This window comes from Periplaneta americana, chromosome 9 (genome assembly GCF_040183065.1).
Source record: "Periplaneta americana isolate PAMFEO1 chromosome 9, P.americana_PAMFEO1_priV1, whole genome shotgun sequence".
Taxonomy (NCBI): domain Eukaryota; kingdom Metazoa; phylum Arthropoda; class Insecta; order Blattodea; family Blattidae; genus Periplaneta; species Periplaneta americana.
The window spans coordinates 122,734,121-122,754,165 of record NC_091125.1 but is presented as its reverse complement, the minus strand read 5'-3'; the positions used below and the strand labels follow the sequence as shown (position 1 = coordinate 122,754,165).

General features: G+C 35.4%; 1 protein-coding gene across 1 annotated transcript in view; it reads right to left on the bottom strand.

Moving 5' to 3' along the window:
- Positions 1-8,898: 8,898 nt before the first annotated feature.
- The window catches only part of LOC138706442 (serine protease 1-like), a 31,173-nt gene continuing 20,026 nt past the window's right edge, over positions 8,899-20,045 (bottom strand). Inside the window, exons 6-7 of the mRNA XM_069835751.1 lie at positions 14,599-14,751; positions 8,899-9,161 (exon numbers count right to left, since the gene is read on the bottom strand). Coding sequence (XP_069691852.1) covers positions 9,027-9,161; positions 14,599-14,751 — 288 coding nt within the window. The 3' untranslated portion in view covers positions 8,899-9,026. The remainder of the gene's footprint in view (positions 9,162-14,598; positions 14,752-20,045) is intronic.

Here is a 20,045-nt window from a genome sequence, read left to right as displayed (position 1 = left end):
TACGAATAATTAATTTATGCATTAAGTAATAATCTCATATTTCTATGTAATACAAATAGCTAACTTCGCATTGCAAATGAGGCCTTCAGCCGCCATTTTTAAAGAGGACAGGAACCTGTGTTGTCTCCAGTTATAGTAGCCTACAGTATATGCTATGTAAATGACTAGTACGGGTATGTGCACGTACTGAGTGTGATGTTATCAAAAATTCCAATGTAATGTGCCGCTTTTGGGTGCACAAGCCGAAAATATGGGAGTAATACGTACTTTCTTGCCTGTTCAATAAATTTCGAAACAGCTGATTTCCTAAAACTCGAAGATAACCAGTACAATATAGCGATCTATGCAGGTTATTCGCTTTAATATTACGATAATAGTAAATTAAATTTATTAGAACTGTGCCAATGTTCAATAATTCCTTCCCTACGTATATTTTACTTTTAATTTTAACATCAAATCTCCATATTTTCGTGTATTTAATAGGTAGCAATTTATGAACACCAACAGGAAAAGAAATGACTGATTTATTAAAGATTCTTAATTATAACTTGCGATTGAGACTGTGACTACTTCATAGCTTTAAAGCAGTGATCGACATTTCGTGTCTCGCGAGTTCACTTCTTAATATACAAGCAGGGTGGAGGGGTAAGGCATGTTCTCCGTCCCCTTAGCCATCACTTGTTCAATCAACCTGATTCAACGTTAAGCAGTTTGGATATCTTGCCCCCCCCCTCTCCTACCTTCCCCTTTTCTGTGTATTGCAGGCTGCATTTCGTTAGTCACGACTGCATTTTATGTGACGTACTCTTTGCCGACCACTGCTTTAATGCGTCTTGATCAGCGAGACCGATTACTTTCCGTTATTAAAAATATTGTAAGCCTCTCATTCTCGTAATACAAGACGTAGAATGTCCCTTATTATTTTAATTATTATCTTTGTGTTTAATATAACATCGACGAGTATGAATTAATAGCTGGAATTAATTTAGTTAGATTGTTAGTTTCCTCGGCCCAAGAAATTAATTTTCCTTTATTGTCTGAATCATTTACGTATTCGAGTTCCCCCGAATGCGTATATCATTAATTTTTGTAGTAAACAAAACACTATCTACGTGCGGTCTTGTGCGTAACAAGTATGGCCTTTTTTGTTTTGTGCGTGTTGGAACAATGTTTGTGACATAAATATGAATCGGATTGAAATGCAGCAGTAATATTCTATTTAATAACGATTACAAATTACAGAGGTTATTAAGCATCGGAAAAGTGAAATGTATATAGCGCGGTAAAGAAGTTGATAATTTTAGGAGACTTCTTTTCGTGTGTGTGTGTGTAAATAGTGCCGGTATTTACGTATAGGCCTATGATACATAATGGGGAGAGGGAAATAGTGACAGGAAGAAAAAAACAAGAATCTGGTGACGTTCTAGATGTCAAACTTAGAAAGTGTTAATGAAGATATGCTTCAGTTATTTAACTTGTGGACGGAAGAGGTTGTAAGAATTGCGGGTTGGAAATAGTGTCTCCATTCTGAGTAAGTTTAATTTGAATTTCATATTTATACGCTTAAGTATTATATGTATATAATCTTTACGGGACTGGTTCTCCGATAGGTATATTTGGTAGTTTCCTTGCCGGTGTATAAGGACTTGAAACGATCATTGTCTAAAAAATTGCAATATAAAGAAATTCTGTATGGTTAATAATATTCGTTAAGGCCAGTTTTCAATATCTCCCCACAAAACACACGGGGCTGACTTCCGATTTGCATTTCGTTATGGGTTAGATGGATTAAATGGGGGTTAAGTGACATTAGACCGGGGTATGTGACAAGACTAGTGGGTTAGTTGAGGGAATATTTAAGTGACGTGAGGCCGAGGACTGTGAAAAGGTTTCAGTGATTTAAGTAGGCTTTCTATCCCGCGTGTAGTGTGGGGAGATGTCGAAATGTCACCCGTACATGTAATTGTTTGTGTTTTATTACGACTTTAATGTTGTGCATTAGATGTGATACCGTATTGAAAGGATATTATTGAAGTTCAATCTCACTGGAACGTAGAAGTACCACGTAGGTTATACAATAAAATCCAGTTAGTTTATATTGACGGGGAATTTTTAGAAAGAGAAGGAAATTCTTACTTTCACGTACTTGCCGTAACTTCTCTGCATGTATCTTGGGGTCTTGGGGGGCGGGAAGGAATGAAACGTTTGATATATGGCCTCTGAATGAAGCAGTGGCGGATCCGTCTCTAACATCTGATTGTAAGGCTTTGTCTTCCCCCTTCCCCCCAGCACCAGCTTGAAAACTCACAAACACAAATGAAACTACCGATATTAAGTACAAAAGTATAGTACCACATATGCACTTCCGGATTTATTTATTTATTTTTTATTTTAGTAGGTTATTTTACGACGCTTTATCAACAGCTTAGGTTGTTTAGCGTCTGAATGAGATGAAGGTGATAATGCCGGTGAAACGAGTCCGGGGTCCAACACCGAAAGTTACCCAGCATTTACTCATATTGGGTTGAGGGAAAACCCCGGTAAAAACCTCAACCAGGTAACTTGCCCCGACCAGGAATCGAACCCGGGCCACCTGGTTTCGCGGCTAGACGCGCTAACCGTTACTCCACAGGTGTGGACTTCCGGATTTATGATGCTTAGAATTTATTTTAACTCAAAAACAAATAAATTAGTGAACAGCTCCACTGATAACCACCAACTGATTGACTGAAAGTGCGACAGCTAGAAAGAAGGTACGACGACAGTGCTTAGTTATTCCCGAAAATCCTGAGCCTTGGAAAAATTCTGCATTGTTTTTAAATAGGGGTTGAAGCAGGTTGTTAGCGAGGAAACTTTCTCTTCTTAACTGCTTGTGCCAACATAAACCAACTGGACTTTAATTGTGCTATTTACATCACAAATAAGAGCTCCTTGCTACAATCAATGGATTTTAAGTTGTGTATTGTGTGAGACCACTCATCATGTATACCGATATTTTAAAATCAAGTAGCAGTTTGAATTAACTGGTAATACAGACAGTGCAGTGGCGTTAGATTACATACACGCTATTGCGGACGCAGGATTTTTATTTAGAGGCACATTGGAATGAATAGAATTTAATCAAGATTGACAACTTTCAGTAGCAACGTGATGGCCACTACAGCTCCCATGAAATGAAAATGGGAGGTTATTAGAATGACTGCTGTATTTCTGATCCTATTCTATCCTTTTTTTTTTTTATACATATTTTGAACATTAGTTTTAGCGGGCAGCCACAACACAGGAGTGCAAAGTGACAAGAGGTCGGGACTGTGACAAGGTTGTCACTTAGCTATCCCTTCAGCTAACCCATTCTAACCTTGTCACACACCTCGACCTCCTGTCACTTAGCTATCCCCTCATTTAATTCACTATAACCTTCTTACAGCCTTCGGACTCATGTCACATAGCTGTCCCCTTATCTAACCCACCCTAACCTTGTCATAGTCCTCGGACTCTTGTCACTTAGCTAATTCCTCATTAATCCACTGTAACCTTGCCACAGTCCTCGAACTCCTTCACTTAGTTATCCCCTCAACCAATCCACTCTAGCCATGCCATAGTCCTTGATCTCTTGTCACTTAGCTGTTGTTGTGGCTGTCAAAGGTAATTTTTAGCCTTATTTTAAATCTATCACTCTTTCTGGTATTTCTAAAACTTATATTAATCTGTACGACATAAGAAGAAGGGGACTTAGTTTTGTTATCTTGTTAATGAGTCTTGGGGTCCAGGAAGATAGGTGCATGGAGAAGCGAATTTTATGATACCGGTACCCCACTGATAAGCATCTTTTCTTGTGCCCCACACTATTCAAATTGAAGCCATTATTACAAAACCAACTCTTGTCAAAATTGCTATTTTTCAGGAGAACAATAAAAAATAAAAGAATAACACATGTCAGCTATTTCCGTTCAACTGATGTTTTATCCTCATGTCTATTGCACTTGACACAGGCCATTTTTGGAGTCTATAAACATTTAAAATAGTAGCAACTGTGTCCTTAACTAAATTTCATTAAAATTGACTAGGGCTGTTTTTGTAATAATGTCAATTGTTTTGGGAGTAAATTGTTACTGGTCAAGACTTATGTTTCTGATAAAATGTATTAGTGTTAAGTATGAGTAACATCCAATTAATTTTCTGTAGATTCAAAAATGAATATTGCCGGTTTATGTACAACGGTAAGATAAGAGTTAATTGATTTTCAAAGAAAATTCTGAGTTAAATTAAGAGTACATTAAGTTAGAAGTGTTGTGAAACAAGGTTAGCAGTACTTTCAATATTTGTGTCGAGTGAAGGGGCAAAGGTAGGGTTCCGGCTGGCTTTACTTCTGTAGACACTCGCTCACAATGTCTGTGTTATCCTGTTAAGTACCAATATCACAGTGTTGTACGTATAAGAAGAAGAATGAATTGTAATTAAGTTACTGAAACTTATCGTAGCACTGAAACTTGAGAATATTATTTTTACAGCTACGTACATGATATACGATACATGAGACATATTTCAACTGTGTTAAAGATTTTCTTGATTTTAATGTATAATGTGGTCTGATGAGCAAAACTGAACCAAATTAGGTTATTTGTGATATGGAATGATACTATAATACTTTTGCAGCATGTGCTTTACTATGTTTTTTTTTTTATGTGCGGATGGTTTTTTAGTAAAAATATTTTGTTTTATAAAATGGTATGTGGATCTCGTTAGCTGATATTTGACAGATTTCATATTTGGAATGTAAATATAAATAAAATAGGTTATGTCAGTCAATATTTTATTTATAACATAAATTACCTTGTTATTTATTTAAGGATTGAAATGAATGGAGTTAGAAGTTCGTGTGTATCATAATGTATATAGTTTTTAATATATGCCTTGTATCAAGACTCTCACATACGTTTTGTTTTTCGTTCCATGTCCAGCATTTAGCATTTATTTTAGTAATGACACTTGACAAACTTTTAAAACTAAAGAATATATTAGCGTTTCTCACAGGGTTGCCAGATTCTCTCATCAGGAATCAGTACAGGTGGTGATACTGCATACCGTAACGTGATTACACATTTTAATTAATTGAGTTTGTAATATAACTGATTTTATTCGTTTTATGTATTTCAACTAATTATATAGGGCCTGAACTTTTAATTTTGTTACATTTTTCGTAGATTATGAGATTTACTTTGAATTATTGATGGTCTTGAAAATAATGTCATATTACAGCTTGATCTATACAGAAAAAATGTATGATACAGTGTTTAGATTCTTACTTACTTACTGGCTTTTAAGGAACCCGAAGGTTCATTGCTGCCCTCACGTAAGCCCGCCATTGGTCCCTATCCTGAGCAAGATCAATCCAGTCTCTATCATCATATCCCACCTCCCTCAAATCCATTTTAATATTATCTTCCCACCTACGTCTCAGCCTCCCCAAAGGTCTTTTTCCCTCCGGCCACCCAACTAACACACTATATGCATTTCTGGATCCGCCCATACGTGCTACATATCCTGCCCATCTCAAACGTCTGGATTTAATGTTCCTAATTATGTCAGGTGAAGAATACAATGCGTTTAGATCCTACCAATAATAAATCAACTTCCAAAGAGAGTAAAGAATAAAGGTTCTGTATATAATACCTAATATATATATATATATATATATATATATATATATATATATATAGTACAATATTATCGTTTTTATTTCAATACAACCTGATAGTAGGTGCCAGATGGCGATGACAGTGATGTTGAACATAGGTTGGATAGGATCTTAAAAAAATGAATAGGGAATTCTTAAAATAATTTCATAGAAACGAGCAAAAAAATGGTATTTTTCCAATCTTTTTGACATTTTTGGACAAATATAACTCAATCCAGAACACAGGACACATAATTGAAATCCAGAACAATCCTGGGAAATCCAGGACATCTGGCAACCCTGGTTTTTCAAAGTATGTTAAATTTTATTTTATACTCTGAGAATACTATAAAATATATCCAAAAATGACTAAAATGTGAATCAATAATAGCATAAAATATCACCAGTTAGGCCTATATTGCATTATAATAATACGTAGCCTAGGTATATGGAATTTAAAAGCAAGAAATGTAGCAAAATTAAACTCAACAGAAATGAATTTTTGGCGACGGCCATCTAGAATGTCTAGAAAGAACAAAATTAAGAATACAGTAATTAAATAAAAAAATGAACGTAACTAGGTCCTTTATGGATGATATTAAAACAAAAGAACTGAAATAATGACAGGGCAAGAGGATGGAAGAGGGCAGGTTGGCAAAAGAAATTATAGAATGGTGTCCACCAGGAAGATGGAAACGAGACCTGTCTAAACTTACTTGGTTACAAGGAATTTGTGGAATGAGGAGAGAGAAAGGGTTTACAGAGGGAGAGGGAGTACAGATGCAACTGGAGGATGAAGATAAACTAAATCGATGCAGGAAGATGTTGTAACATTGTACAACCTGCAGAATAATAATAATAATATATATATATATTATTATTATTATTATTATTATTTTCCAGAAGGCGCTCCTCCCAAATGTTTTAACCAAGTTTAACTATACACAGAAACAAACCAAACATAAAAAGTTCAATACCGGTACTATGTCCAGATGAATGAGGTTCTGTATTTTGAATCTTGGTTTGAATTAATATTCATGCATGTATTTGTAATACTACAATAAATAGGATTTTGTAAAATTTGAAATACAGAAGGGTCCAAAAAAATGTATACTAAAAAACGCACAATACGAACTCTCAAAGTTTAACTGAATTACTGCGGGAATATGTAGTGTGATATTCTATTAAATGATAATGCTAGTCGCATAAATAGCAGAGTAACAATGCAACTAACAGGACAGTAAAAAAAATATGGTGCACGTTTGTCATTGAAGGAAGAGGTACACAAGAGGTGGAAGAATTTGCGAGCAAAATGATTTGGTCTAACAAAGCACAATCTAAGTAGAATGGTAGAGTGAATTACCATTATTGTATTTATTGAATTCCAGAAAATCCACACATTTACATAGACAAGGATTCAATTTACTGGGGTTCTATGTCTGGTGTGGACTGTCATCCAAGGATGTAATTGGATTATCCTTTCTTGAAGGAACATTTACTGGCCTTGTGTATCTCGATGTGCTTTGTACATTCATTTTATCTGCTAGTCGTGCACTCTATGGGAATGTGGGATTTTATTTTCAACACGATGGCGCACCACCACACTGTCACTAAGACCATACCAGGTGAATGGATAGGACGAAGAGGTACTGTTGAATATCCTCCACGCTCACCCAATTTAACTTCACTCATCTTTCGGCAAACCGACGCTGTAAAGCACCTCGACATTTCCCCCCGTTAAAGTAAGTAGAGTGCATATCCCTTTCAGTTCTTCGGTAAAAAATCTTTGCATTCACATGGATAATAATCTCAACTGGGACATGCAAATCACAGAAACCTGCAGAAAAGTATATTCTATTATCCATGTGCTAAAAAGAATAAATGTTCATCTTCCCTCTTGCTTAAAAAAGTCCCTTGTGCAGACGCTTGTATTTCCCTATTTTGACTATGCTGACATTTTACTGACTGACCTTTCCAGTGACAACAAAACGAAACTTCAACGTGCTCATAATTTGTGTGTACGTTTTGTAAGCAATGTTCCTAAATATGATCATATTACCCCATCCCTGGAAACAATATGTTGGCTTAAACTAGATAAGAAAAGAAATTTACATTCACTTCTCCTTCTCTTCGAAATCTTGAACTCTTCTATTCCTTTGTACCTGTCATCTCGCTTCACATACCTTTCTTCCCACCACAATCTGAACACACGCTCTCGCCATGAAACAATACCATCCCATCGCACCTCCTCATACTCATCCTCTTTCACAATAGCCCTGCCAAGACTCTGGAATTCATTACCTGCTAGCATCAGGGACTGTTGAAATAAAATTGAATTCAAACGCAAACTTACTAGGCACTTGGTCAGTAATTGAGACTCGTTCAGACATGGTTTCTTGTAAATAGTTCTCTTAATCTATCACAAAATATTTCAATATCCGGTAATTTCATCACTATAGAATTTTGTTATTGTAGGTTTAATTTGTAATTCAGTAAATACAGAAATAGTCTTTTTTCTTAACTTCTGTGTTAAAATTTCTAGCTTTCATTAATCAGGTAATCTTGTACTTTAATTTTTATTGTAATTGTAATTGTAAATTTAATATTAATTGTAATTTTATTGTTCATATTATAGTGTAATCCCCTGGTAGAGGAGCAGAGAAGGCCTGACGGCCTTATCTCTACCAGGTTAAATAAATAAATACTAATACTAATACTTTCACTTACAAGGGACCCTAAAGGATTTGAGATATCACAGAAAACCAGCTATATTAGTGGAACATGAAGAAATTGAAATGGTGTCTGCAATTATCACAATGGACACATTGATTAATGTTGCACATGTAATAGTTCATCAACCCAGATGCATCTGGATGCTAATTAATGGGAAGCACTTCGAGTAGACCTACTTGTTGTGATAGCAAATTGTTAAATATGTCTCATAGCCATCCCTTTATATTTAGTAATAAAGTTTTTACTCAGATATTTTGCACTTTGAAGTATGTATACATTTTACTGGCCCGTCTGTAGAATTTTCAAATGAGTATAACGGGCAGGGAAAGAGAAAAGGAAGAGGGAGGGAGAGCGACTTCTTTTTCCATCTCTGGGAAGATAATGAACCATGATGTTGGAAAAATTTATTTGAAAATCTGCCTTCTAATGCCTAAATAATGTTGGTAATAAACGTGATGAGGTATTTTATGAAAATGGAAATGTAACAGTTTAGTCATTTATATAAATTATTTTATTTAAGACAAACTCATTGACTTCGAACAAATTGAAGTTAGTGGCTTATAACATCTGTTAAGTAGAACAAATCACAATAGTGCTATGGTGTGAAGTTTCATGTCTAGTTTCCATGAATCCATTCTACGTAATTGGAGACCTTGGTATAGACTCCAGGTAACTGAAAACATGGAATTCTCAGCCATGATAGAAGTCCATAAAGTGTACCATTAATTATAAGAGGATTTCCAGAATCACCCTGAAATGGAAAACAAAGAAAAATAACTCAATGAATGCAAATGTAAATATTAATATTTAAACTAAAGAAATGCAGGTAAATTTCTTTAAAATCAAAACATCCCTACATTGTTCCATGAAAATAAATCTCGGACAATAATTAAGCCAATGCATAAAATATGATTTAACTAGTAGAGACAACAAACTAAATATTGGCAAAGGGATTTGAGTCATTATATATAGGCTATACAGTAAGTTTGACAAGAATTAGAATAGACTATTAGGCTACAAACCAGAATAGATGACGAGATTAAAAAGAAGTGAATATTATAGAGGTGTCACTAGACATTTTATTCGTTTTGCAATATTCATGTTCCTTCACCATGAAACCACAATCCGTTTTGAGATGCATGAGCAACAGTCACAAGAGGTGTGTCGTGAAAAACAAGTCATATATGAGCCTTGTTGTCAGCATCTTGGAGCACAATACCACATCACACATTGGACAGTTTTTGGACTCATGTTTGGTGCCCGTGGCACGATCCCACGAGAAACTTTAAATCAACTTAAACAATTTTAAATTTCTGATGCAACGATTGATGCCATAGGATCTCATGTGTTAAAATCATCCTTAGCTATAATTAGTAATCATTTGTACCCAACAAACTTTTATTGTAAATGATTTCCTATGTTTTCGTATCATTTATCTTAATGTTTTCTTTTTCCTTTCAAATTGTCACACAATTGGTTTTAATGATTATTCTTTATGAATTGATTAGTAGACCGATCTATTCGAACCCTTATTTAGGGCGGCAGGAGTTCTTTTACATGCCAGCAAATCTACTTCTATCAACTTGCATCTCATGTGATTTATTCTTTTGAAAGCCATATCTTTATATTTTGCTACCGAAATAGGTCTATTAAGATTAAGATCTTAAGTGTCTTCTCTAAATTAAAGGTCGCCTCTTGTAATTTATCTTCAGTATCTTCCAAGATAACTTTGTTGTCAGCAAATAACATTCTCAGATCCATCTCATGAATTTGAATTCCACCTTATGGTAAGATACTCTTCCAATTTTTATCGTTCTCAGAGTCATCTCATGAATTTGAATTCCACCTTATGGTAAGATACTCTTCCAATTTTTAATGGTGTCATTAAACAGTGCAGGCGACCAAGGACAGTCCTTGATTAATTGTACATGTTTTACGACTAGTTGTGCTGTCTATTTGAATAAATATTTTATTTTTCTTGTATAAACTCTCTATGGCATTCACTAAATGTATCGGATTCCGTGCAGAATTAGACCATTCCATAATTTTTGGCGTATTTATCAAATGCTTTTTCGTAGTCTAAAAAGAGAATACATAATAGGTATATTGAATTCTCTACTTTTTGCATGAGCTGCTCCATGATGAGGATACAGTCACTGGATGATCTCCCCTTTTAAATCCGTTCTGATCTTTGCTGAGAATGACTTCACTAATATCGTCCAATCATCTTGTTAAAATTTTTGCATATGTCTTATATGCTGTGTTGAACAAACTTATTCCCTTGTAGGCCTAGTTGTTGCAATTATCTCTTTTACCTTTCTTAAAAATTTAGATCCTTAATTTATTTTCTTGAACTATTATTAAAAAAAAGACTTCTCCATAGTGGTCCTGCATCGTGCTGACCACAGTCAGGAAGACCCATAGTGTGAGAGCATCCAGTGTTGGTCTTAATAAAGGGTGGACCGCTCGAATGTACCTAATTTCAATTGTATGTGACTGGTGAACTGTTGAAGATAGAACCTTACGGTAATGTTTATATGAAAGGAAAACTCAACAAGTTTCGAATCCTGTCGGTAGATGGTTCGCAGACACGGTTTCTTTTCGTAGATTGTATCGATTGTCAAAATGGCGACACTAGAGATGAAAGCGCAAACTGTGTTGTGATGTGCGAAGTTTAAATCAATTGTTAGAGTTCAAAGAAAGTATCGGCGAGTGTTTAACCATGATGCTCCAACTGCTAAAAGCATTAAGAAGTGGCACGATACACTTTTAGCTACAGGATCGGTGTTGAAAAAGCGTAGTGGTGGTCGTAGAACATCGACGAAATGGCTGCAAATGTTCAAACAGCGTATGAGCGAAGCCCGCGGAAGTCATTAAGAAGAGCTTCGCGGGAAAAGTGTGTGTGTGGTACCACATATCTTGACATGCTGGAGCAGTTCTTCTTTCCACAAATTGAACACCTGCAGCCTAACATCCTTTTCCAGCAAGATGGCGCTCCTCCACACTGGTTCAATGACGTTCGTACGACGTTAGACAACGTGTTCCCTGGTCGTTGGATTGGTAGGGGAGAACCGATCGCTTGGCCCCCGAGATCTCCGGATTTAACACCGCTCGATTTCTTTCTCTGGGGCTACGTCACAGATAAAGTGTACGCCACTCCAGTCAGAGACCTTCGTGATCTTCGGGAGCGCATCATGGAGGCTATTGAGAGCATTCCAGAAGACATGCTCCAACGTGTTTGGCAAGAAATCGTTCATCGCCTCGATATCGTCACAGTGACAGCTGGAGCTCACGTAGAGATATGGTGATGTGCATATCGAAACTTGTTGAGTTTTCCTTTCATATAAACGTTCCTGTAGGTTTCTATCGTCAACCGTTTACCAGTGACATACAATTGAAATTAGGTACATTCGAGCGGTCCACTCTGTACTATAATCCTCTTCTATACCGCATTTTAATACAGTAGAACCTCACTAATTCCGGAAAATCCAGTCTGAATTAGTGAAAATCTGAATTATAGAGAATTTACTGGATCAGGATTATTTCGACAATAATTGTAAAAAATAATGATATTATAGGCCTATAGCTGTTTAATTACTAATTGTTTAATAATTCTGTTTTACGAACATATGGAACACAAAATATCATTATTATTGAATATCTGGTATATATAACCCTATTTCATCCATAGGTAGGCCTATATTAGGGTTATAAGTTCAACAATTTAGGATATATATGTTATTGGGTTAATACCAGTACATTACAATTTAGCAAATACACTATTTACAGAAGATGGAAAATGTCTACAACTATACTTGTTTACAAATATATAGTTAAGTCAAAGTTGATCTTATTTAAATATGACGCCAGTATGTACCTTTCATACAAAAATAAGGTTTAGTCGAACAAAAGATATCTGACAGACTGATTCTCTTCTCCACATTTACAATTTGCATTATTTAAAATGTAAAATCTCTGAGGAAATTCGTCAAATTTTCCATGTCCTGTCAAAAATTATGTTAGAATAAAATTTGATTGTAGATACTTAGAAGATACAGTATAATCTATCTTGAACTGATGAACTTCGTACTTCCCTTTTCATTCTGTCGCCAATTTTGATTCCATTTTTCAAGAATATGTTTTCGTATTTGGTTCTTTACAAATGAAAAGGGATTTAATGCGTAACAAATATGAGATTTGAATCAGCAGCCATCTTTGCCAATTCATCTGCTCTCTCGTTTCCAGTATTCCCGACGTGTCCTCTAACTCATGATAGATATGATTTGGACTTTCATCAATTCCATATCATTTCTGTCTATCATGGGTTAGAGGACATAATATATTAATAATAAGAAAATAATGTTTGCAGTTCTTTATTTCAAGTCAGTTACAGCACGGGAAGTAGGCTACTAGCTTTGGAATTGTCAGACTATGATTTAAAGAAAGAGGCAAATGTAGCCTACTTGCCTACGTCTGTTTGCTATGTATCACCTTAGACATTAAAAGAAAAAAATAGACCGGCTGCCATACGCAAGGCTCTTTCGGAAGACTTCCGTGAAAGCGTAGGTTTACACTTGAACGAATTTCTTATACACTACTCTGCTCTGTTGCTTTTACTGTCTGTTTACAGGTCAAGTGTTATGGATACTGATAATCTTAACAAAAATATATTAAAGGGGTAAAATAGGTGCAAAGTAAATGTCATCCTTTCCCTAGTCGTGTGAACCAGGCGCTGCACGAAGTGGACTTCCTCAAATTCACGCCACAGGATATCGTTCATTTAAAAACCTGTTTTATTGAATATCTTCTTCTTCTTCTTCTTCTTCTTCTTCTTCTTCTTCTTCTTCATTAGCCTCTTCACCATGCCGCTAAGCGTCGGGGCACCTCGTTTTGTCCATTTCATCCACTCCTCTCGATCTTGGCTCATTTTCTTCATTATTGAAATTTATGAATCTTTAATAATATTATCTTCTCAAAACGTACAAAGGTCGTAATATTGTAATTTTAGAGGATTTCTTCGTGTATAACTCCAAAAAACAAAAATGTATCATCCTGTTTGAGTACATATTAAAGATTTCATGTAGGTACTTTTCTTGAATAATAGTTCAAAAAATCCATTTTGAATCTTGCGTACACTACTTTTAACACTTGAATATAAGTAATTGATTAACTAGCGGACTTACTCGTGTTAATTATGTAAGTCTGTGCGGCTTACAGCTGTTTCGGTGCTTCATCACACCATCCTCAGAGCCTACTAGATCTCGGCGTCATCTCGAACTTCTCTGCCTGTTGTGTGGGTGCGTTTGATTGTTGAACAGTGTTGAAGTGGAGTCAAAAAGTGTGTGTGTACTGAAATTGATCTGTGTGTTGAGAATTTGATCGGGGTGTGTTTTAGTGTGTTTGTATATTTCGTATTGTTCTAGTCATCTAGTGTGTTGAGTTTTTGGTTCTTGGGTTGTGTGTGTAAGATTTCCATGTCCGCATTTATGTTATTGTATGTATGGTTAGCGTTGTTATGTGTATACAAACTCACATGTAATAGTTGCGACAAGTTCTACATTGGACAGACAGGCAGATCATTCCAAACACGCTACAAAGAACACATTAAAGCAATACATCTACATACGCCGATCACATAACCAATGCTAACAATACATACAATAACATAAATGCGGACATGGAAATCCTACACATACAACCCAAGTACCAGAAACTCAACACACTGGAACAATATGAAATATACAGACACACTAAAACACACCCCGATCAAATTCTCAACACACAGATCAATTTCAGTACACACACACTTTGACTCCACTTTTCAATACTTTTCAACAATCAAACGCACCCACACAACAGGCAGAGAAGTTCGAGATGACGCCGAGATCTAGTAGGCTCTGAGGATGGTGTGATGAAGCACCGAAACAGCTGTAAGCCGCACAGACTTACATAATTAACACGAGTAAGTCCGCTAGTTAATCAATTACTTAAGTTCAAAAAATAAACTATAAGAATATCGTTCACAACATGAGAAGGAACTGAATTATTCTGAAATGCGTAAAACGTATAAAGAGAAGTAGTGTCACATTCGTTTTCAATATTGTGAATGTCTAATTGTTTCTACTATACCCTATATGTTATTTAGGCCTACTGCAGAATTTGGATAATATAAGAGCACTCATACTTACAGAACATACTCCTATATTTGTACTTCCATCCTCATTTCCCGCACAGATCGAATTTTCGTTTGGACCAAATATGTATAAGTCCTCACACGCTGTACTGTCAAATATATTCAAATCGTCCAGTCTCTGCAGCATCTGGACAGGTTGACCATTCATCTATGAAAGGAAAAAAGTTAATTATGTAGATATAGGCATAGTGCGATATTTTAGTCCCATTACAGAAAATCAGAAGCAGCTGTCAGTGACACCTCGATAAAATTAATAGCTCGACTCTGGAAAAGGACAAGGACACATAACGATCTCCACTATAAGGATTGCAGGTAACAGTATGAAACTGTCTCTTCCTGGGTATAATTATAGCATATCCTAGTGACAAATTAAAGATGTTTACAATACAATGTATGCTTATGATGGAGAATGGATTTCGAGAAGACGGAAATTACACTAAAGGCTGGTTCACAATAAACCGGGAACGGAAATAAATAAACGTATTTAAATGTGAGCATTCACAATGTGAATGCTCATATTCAAATGCATTTTAACAATATTTCCGTTCTCGTTCTCGTCGTTTCCGTTCCCCGCTTATTGTGAACAAGCCTTAAGATAGTTTAAGAGCAGTAAACTGTTGAACAGTTTTCGAACTCGAGATTATCGCACTGTCCCTGATTTTAACAAGTAGGGCTGCATTTCGCTAGACGAGTTCAATGCGTGTTGCTAGGAGTGGTGGGTGTGTTCTTTGTGTTAACAGAAGAGATAGGCTACTTTTTTACATATTTTCGATAGAATGCTTAAAAGTCATTGAGAACACTGGCTGAACGTGTCTTACTTTTCGACACATAAAGCAATTAATTTTGTATCCTTACAAAGTGTCGGTCATAATTAAAACCTGCCGATCGTGAGAAGTGTATTTGTGATTGTAAATTATTATAGAGAATGTTTAAGCATGATGGTGTTGAAGCGTTAGAATAGTTTTTACGGATGGAGCCTGGTTGTATTAAGGGGGCACGAAATTCCTATCTTGACATTGTTAAATTGTCTTACATGAGGCATTTTTGCTCAAAAACTGTTGAAGCTAGACTGATGATTTTTTACTGCCCATGAACATACAGCTTTATGCTGAAACAGCAGTTTTTCTTTATTTCCTTGCTGAGAAATATTTTTCCCATTCGTATATTTTTTCAACGATTTTCTGTATATTACACCCTGTAACGTCCTCAAAATTTAAGAGAGCTCAAAAACATTGTTTCAGTACATATATGAGTAAAACATCAAAATAAACAGTTCCTAAACTAAACTTACGGAAAATAGTTTTGAAATAAGACTTGTCATATGCTATACACTACGCCACAAAAACGAAAAATTCAACATGGATATCATTTTAGTATAATCATATGATGTGATATGCCATTTTAAAGAAGAGAAATAAAAGAGTGAATTGAAAAATAATATATTCAGGTAATTTCATTTTGTTGAGGTTTTGACCGATAAGCAGAGTACAATATGTTTTGGATTGAATGGGACCGTCTGATGCTTATCTACTAATATAGTATAATATGTTACAATTTATTCATCATGAACGTTTTCGGCATATTTATGCCATCTTCAGATATTAAACTTTGTCTTTGTACATGCTTAATATATGCCACAATGGTGAAACATGAGTAAAAGCGACGTAATCGTTGTGTGCTATTTAAATGAACTTATAGTTTACAGTGTTCATACAGCTATTGTTTATACACTGTCACTTCGTAAAAATTTAACACACTAACAGATGATGCTCGGTGAAATTCAAGGTGAATGTCATTAGTGTCAATCACTTAGTTACATTTTCAAATAAACCACTTTAAAACGATTAAAATACACACTGAAAGAATGGAACAACTAAAACAGAAGTATAAAACATAAGCTTTAACACACTAGTAGATAATGCTTCGTAAAATTCAAAGGTGAATGTCATTAATGTCAATCACTTAGTTACATTTTCAATAAAACACATTAAAACAATTAATCTCTGCATTTGTAGTGATTTGTGTTGTCTGGTTTTCAGCCACTAACAGTGGAATTGCAGTGATGTTGTTATTTGGCATCAGCTTACTATGGTTGTGTATTGACAAATTTCACGTTGTCACTACTCGGAGTTCAGATAGCCAGACTGTAAACACGCGAGATATTAGGACTGTATGCAACTGAAGTACTTTTTTGTAATTTCTAGTTCTTAAGACGAAATAGTAGAAGTAACTTACGTGCAGAAGCTTGTATTGTTGTAGTGATGTGTTCATATCGGTGTCTCGGCTCTGACTTAAATTCGGGGCTTTCATTTCAAAGCTTCCCAGTTTAGGTAACTAATTATTTAAATTTAATTCAATTTAAACATGTTTTCATATTTAAGTAAAAAACTATAGGGGTGCCATTTGAAATTTCAAAGTTGGGGTGGCTGGGAATGGGAGCTGAAATCTAAAATGTACGATGAAATACGAATGTTGTATTTCCTTCATGTTTGTCTACGGTGCTTGTTCAGTATTATTCTAGTTTTCATGTATCACACAGTTTTACATCGATTTTCCATTGATTATTTTGTTGTTGTTGACAGCTTGTTTTAGCTTAGCCTATTTGTTCCAAATTGTAATTAGTCTGGTCTTATTAAAATTTGCTCATGTGGTTATATAAGCATTTTAGGAATCAGAAAGAAATCTCTAAGATACGGATACAAGAGATCATCATCATCATCATCATCATCATCATCATCCATTATCTGCTCTAGGAGTTAGACCTTTGACCTGTTCCGTCTTCAGGGAAATTCATCTTGCCACTTTGTTCTAGGTCGTCCTACATCTCGGTATTCTTGTGGTTTGTAATTTAGTACTATTTTCGGTAGGGTATTATTGTTCATTCTTAAAATATGCTGGTACCAGTTGTGTTTTTATTGTGTATTAGTTTCTTAAAAATTATATTTATTTAGCCGTTTGCGGATATTTGAATTTCTGTTCTTGTCAAAACTGGTAACACCAGCTACTGCTCTCGAAAGTTTCATTTTCGTAGTTTCTGTTCTTCTTTTATCCTTTTTATTGCTCAGTTCTCGCAGCTGTACAGCAGCATCAGAGTTGCTAAGACTGTCTAGAATTTTATTCACAACTAGCCGTACCCGTGCGCTCCGCTGCACCCGTTAGAAATAAATATAAAGTAATTATATAATTAAAATAGGACATTTAATCCAGGGAACATTCGTGTTTGATATAAGGACAAATCGTTTATTATGTTACTTGATTTAAATTGTATTTGCATAATTAAAATGCGATCATTTTGATCCAGAGACCACTCATTTGGTCATAAAAATTATTTTAGGAAATACAGGAAACGAATGTACAGAATAGCCTATCAAGTTTTCTGTGCATAAGAAGCTATTTTAATCTTACCTGTCCTCGATTCACTCAGAAGTTACTGTAATAGCATTATAGCATTATGTCCATCTAGAGAAACTACACTTTCCAATGGTGAATTAATAATTAATTATACAAATCGGTTAATTTAGCTTCTGATATTACTTCATACAAACACAGAAACATTATCTGTAGGCTATCTTTCATAGCTTTCGATTGTTGCTGTTCAAGGCCCCTTATAGACGAAGTCATTTGTTTTTTAATTCATTACACGGCCTTAGATGACAGTTATTTTAATTTTAAAACTCATTTATCTCATTAAATATCAGTCCTATCAAAATTTTTCAAGGAATAAAACTTATCGGAAATTATTTTTAAAGAAACGTTTGTTATGTAACATTTTTCACAAAAATCAATAATAAGCGAGATATTTCGATTTATTTAATTCAGGCCCCCTTATAACCCCCCTTTTAAATAATGTATTTTGAATGCCATATAACCTAAAATCTAAGTTACAACGAACTTAATTTATATTCCAATTTTCAACGAAATCCGTTCAGCCATTATCGCGTGAAAAGGTAACAGACAGACAGACAGACAGACAGACAGACAGACAGACAGACATACAAACAAAAATTTCAAAAAAGCGATTTTCGGTTTCAGGGTGGTTAATTGTATATGTTAGGACCAATTATTTTTGGAAAATCGAAAATTAGACTACCAGAAAAAATTCGGCTACAGATTTATTATTAGTATAGATAACATGTAATAAAAACATAACTCAAGTATTTTTGGCATGCATCATTTTGCACTATGTAAGCCCGTTGAATAGGGTGACCAACCGTCTCTCATTTAGAGTGACAGTCTCGCAATTAGAGATATTTAAAACCGTCCCGCGTGGACAGCATCTGTCCCGCCTTTTTCTGTCTGGCATTATTCCCTCATTTTTGTGAATGTTGTCCCCTAGCATGCAGTTTTAAGTTCGCTCTCGCTTTCACATGTTGATATACTGTTCAATTCTATAGTATGGTTCCAAATATATACTAGTCAGTATTGGAAGTATCGTTCAATTTAAATAATTTTTAAATTTGGGTCGGTGTTTGGTCATTCTTTAACGTAGTAACGCTACGATTAACGTGTCTTTTTCTTTAAGAATGCGCCATTTTCTAGCTCTGTAGGCCTATAGCATCACATTGCCGCTTCGGCGATCCATTGGATAGAGCACTGGACTCATAATCCTGTGTACTCGGGTTCGATCCCCAGCGTATCCCCGATTTATGACTTGTATTGGGCAAAGCCCATAGTCTACTCTCTTTCCAGCTAAAGATTGACGTAAATGTAAATAAATGCACGTGGCCTAATGGTTCCTGATTGGCTATTGGACGCAAAACGCCTCCAAACTCATGCTTGTCATCTTCTTCCTCATATTAAAATAGTTCCTTCTAAAATAATAAAATGTATAATATACATGGAATACGAGTGAATTAAACATGCTTATAAGAACACTTTCTTACGATTTAAACAACATGTTTATATTAGTACTTTCAGACATTGCGTGTTAAATCATTGTAACGTGTATTATGGCAACGCGCATGCGTAATAGGCATTAAATCCCTCCCAAGGTGACTTGCAGCTTCACAGAGCACATCAGCACAGCTGGTATAACACAGCGCGAGATTCAGTGTTGCCAACCTCAAATAAATTTCTGTAGAATTAAATAAATTCTCCACTCTTCAAAGAATAACATTTAATCTCGAATCTACAGAAAATGAAAATCCACTATTCCCAATAGAGAAATAATAAATATTAACCCTCTGTGCGCATTTTACGGGTTAATTCAATGAATGTGTTGAAATGTCTGCAATATATCAGGCGGTGGCTGCCCTGCGTGCTCACTTGCTGAAAATAATGCGCCCTGGTGGCTGCTTTGGTAGCTAGCTTGCGATTGAGGAGTAATACATTTCGGTTTTGTTTACGTCTACTTCAATCTCTAGTTGGAAATAGTTTAGAGGCTTTATCCAGGAGTTCCGGTTTCCCTGTGGAATTTCAGAAAATCTCATCTCATCTCATCTC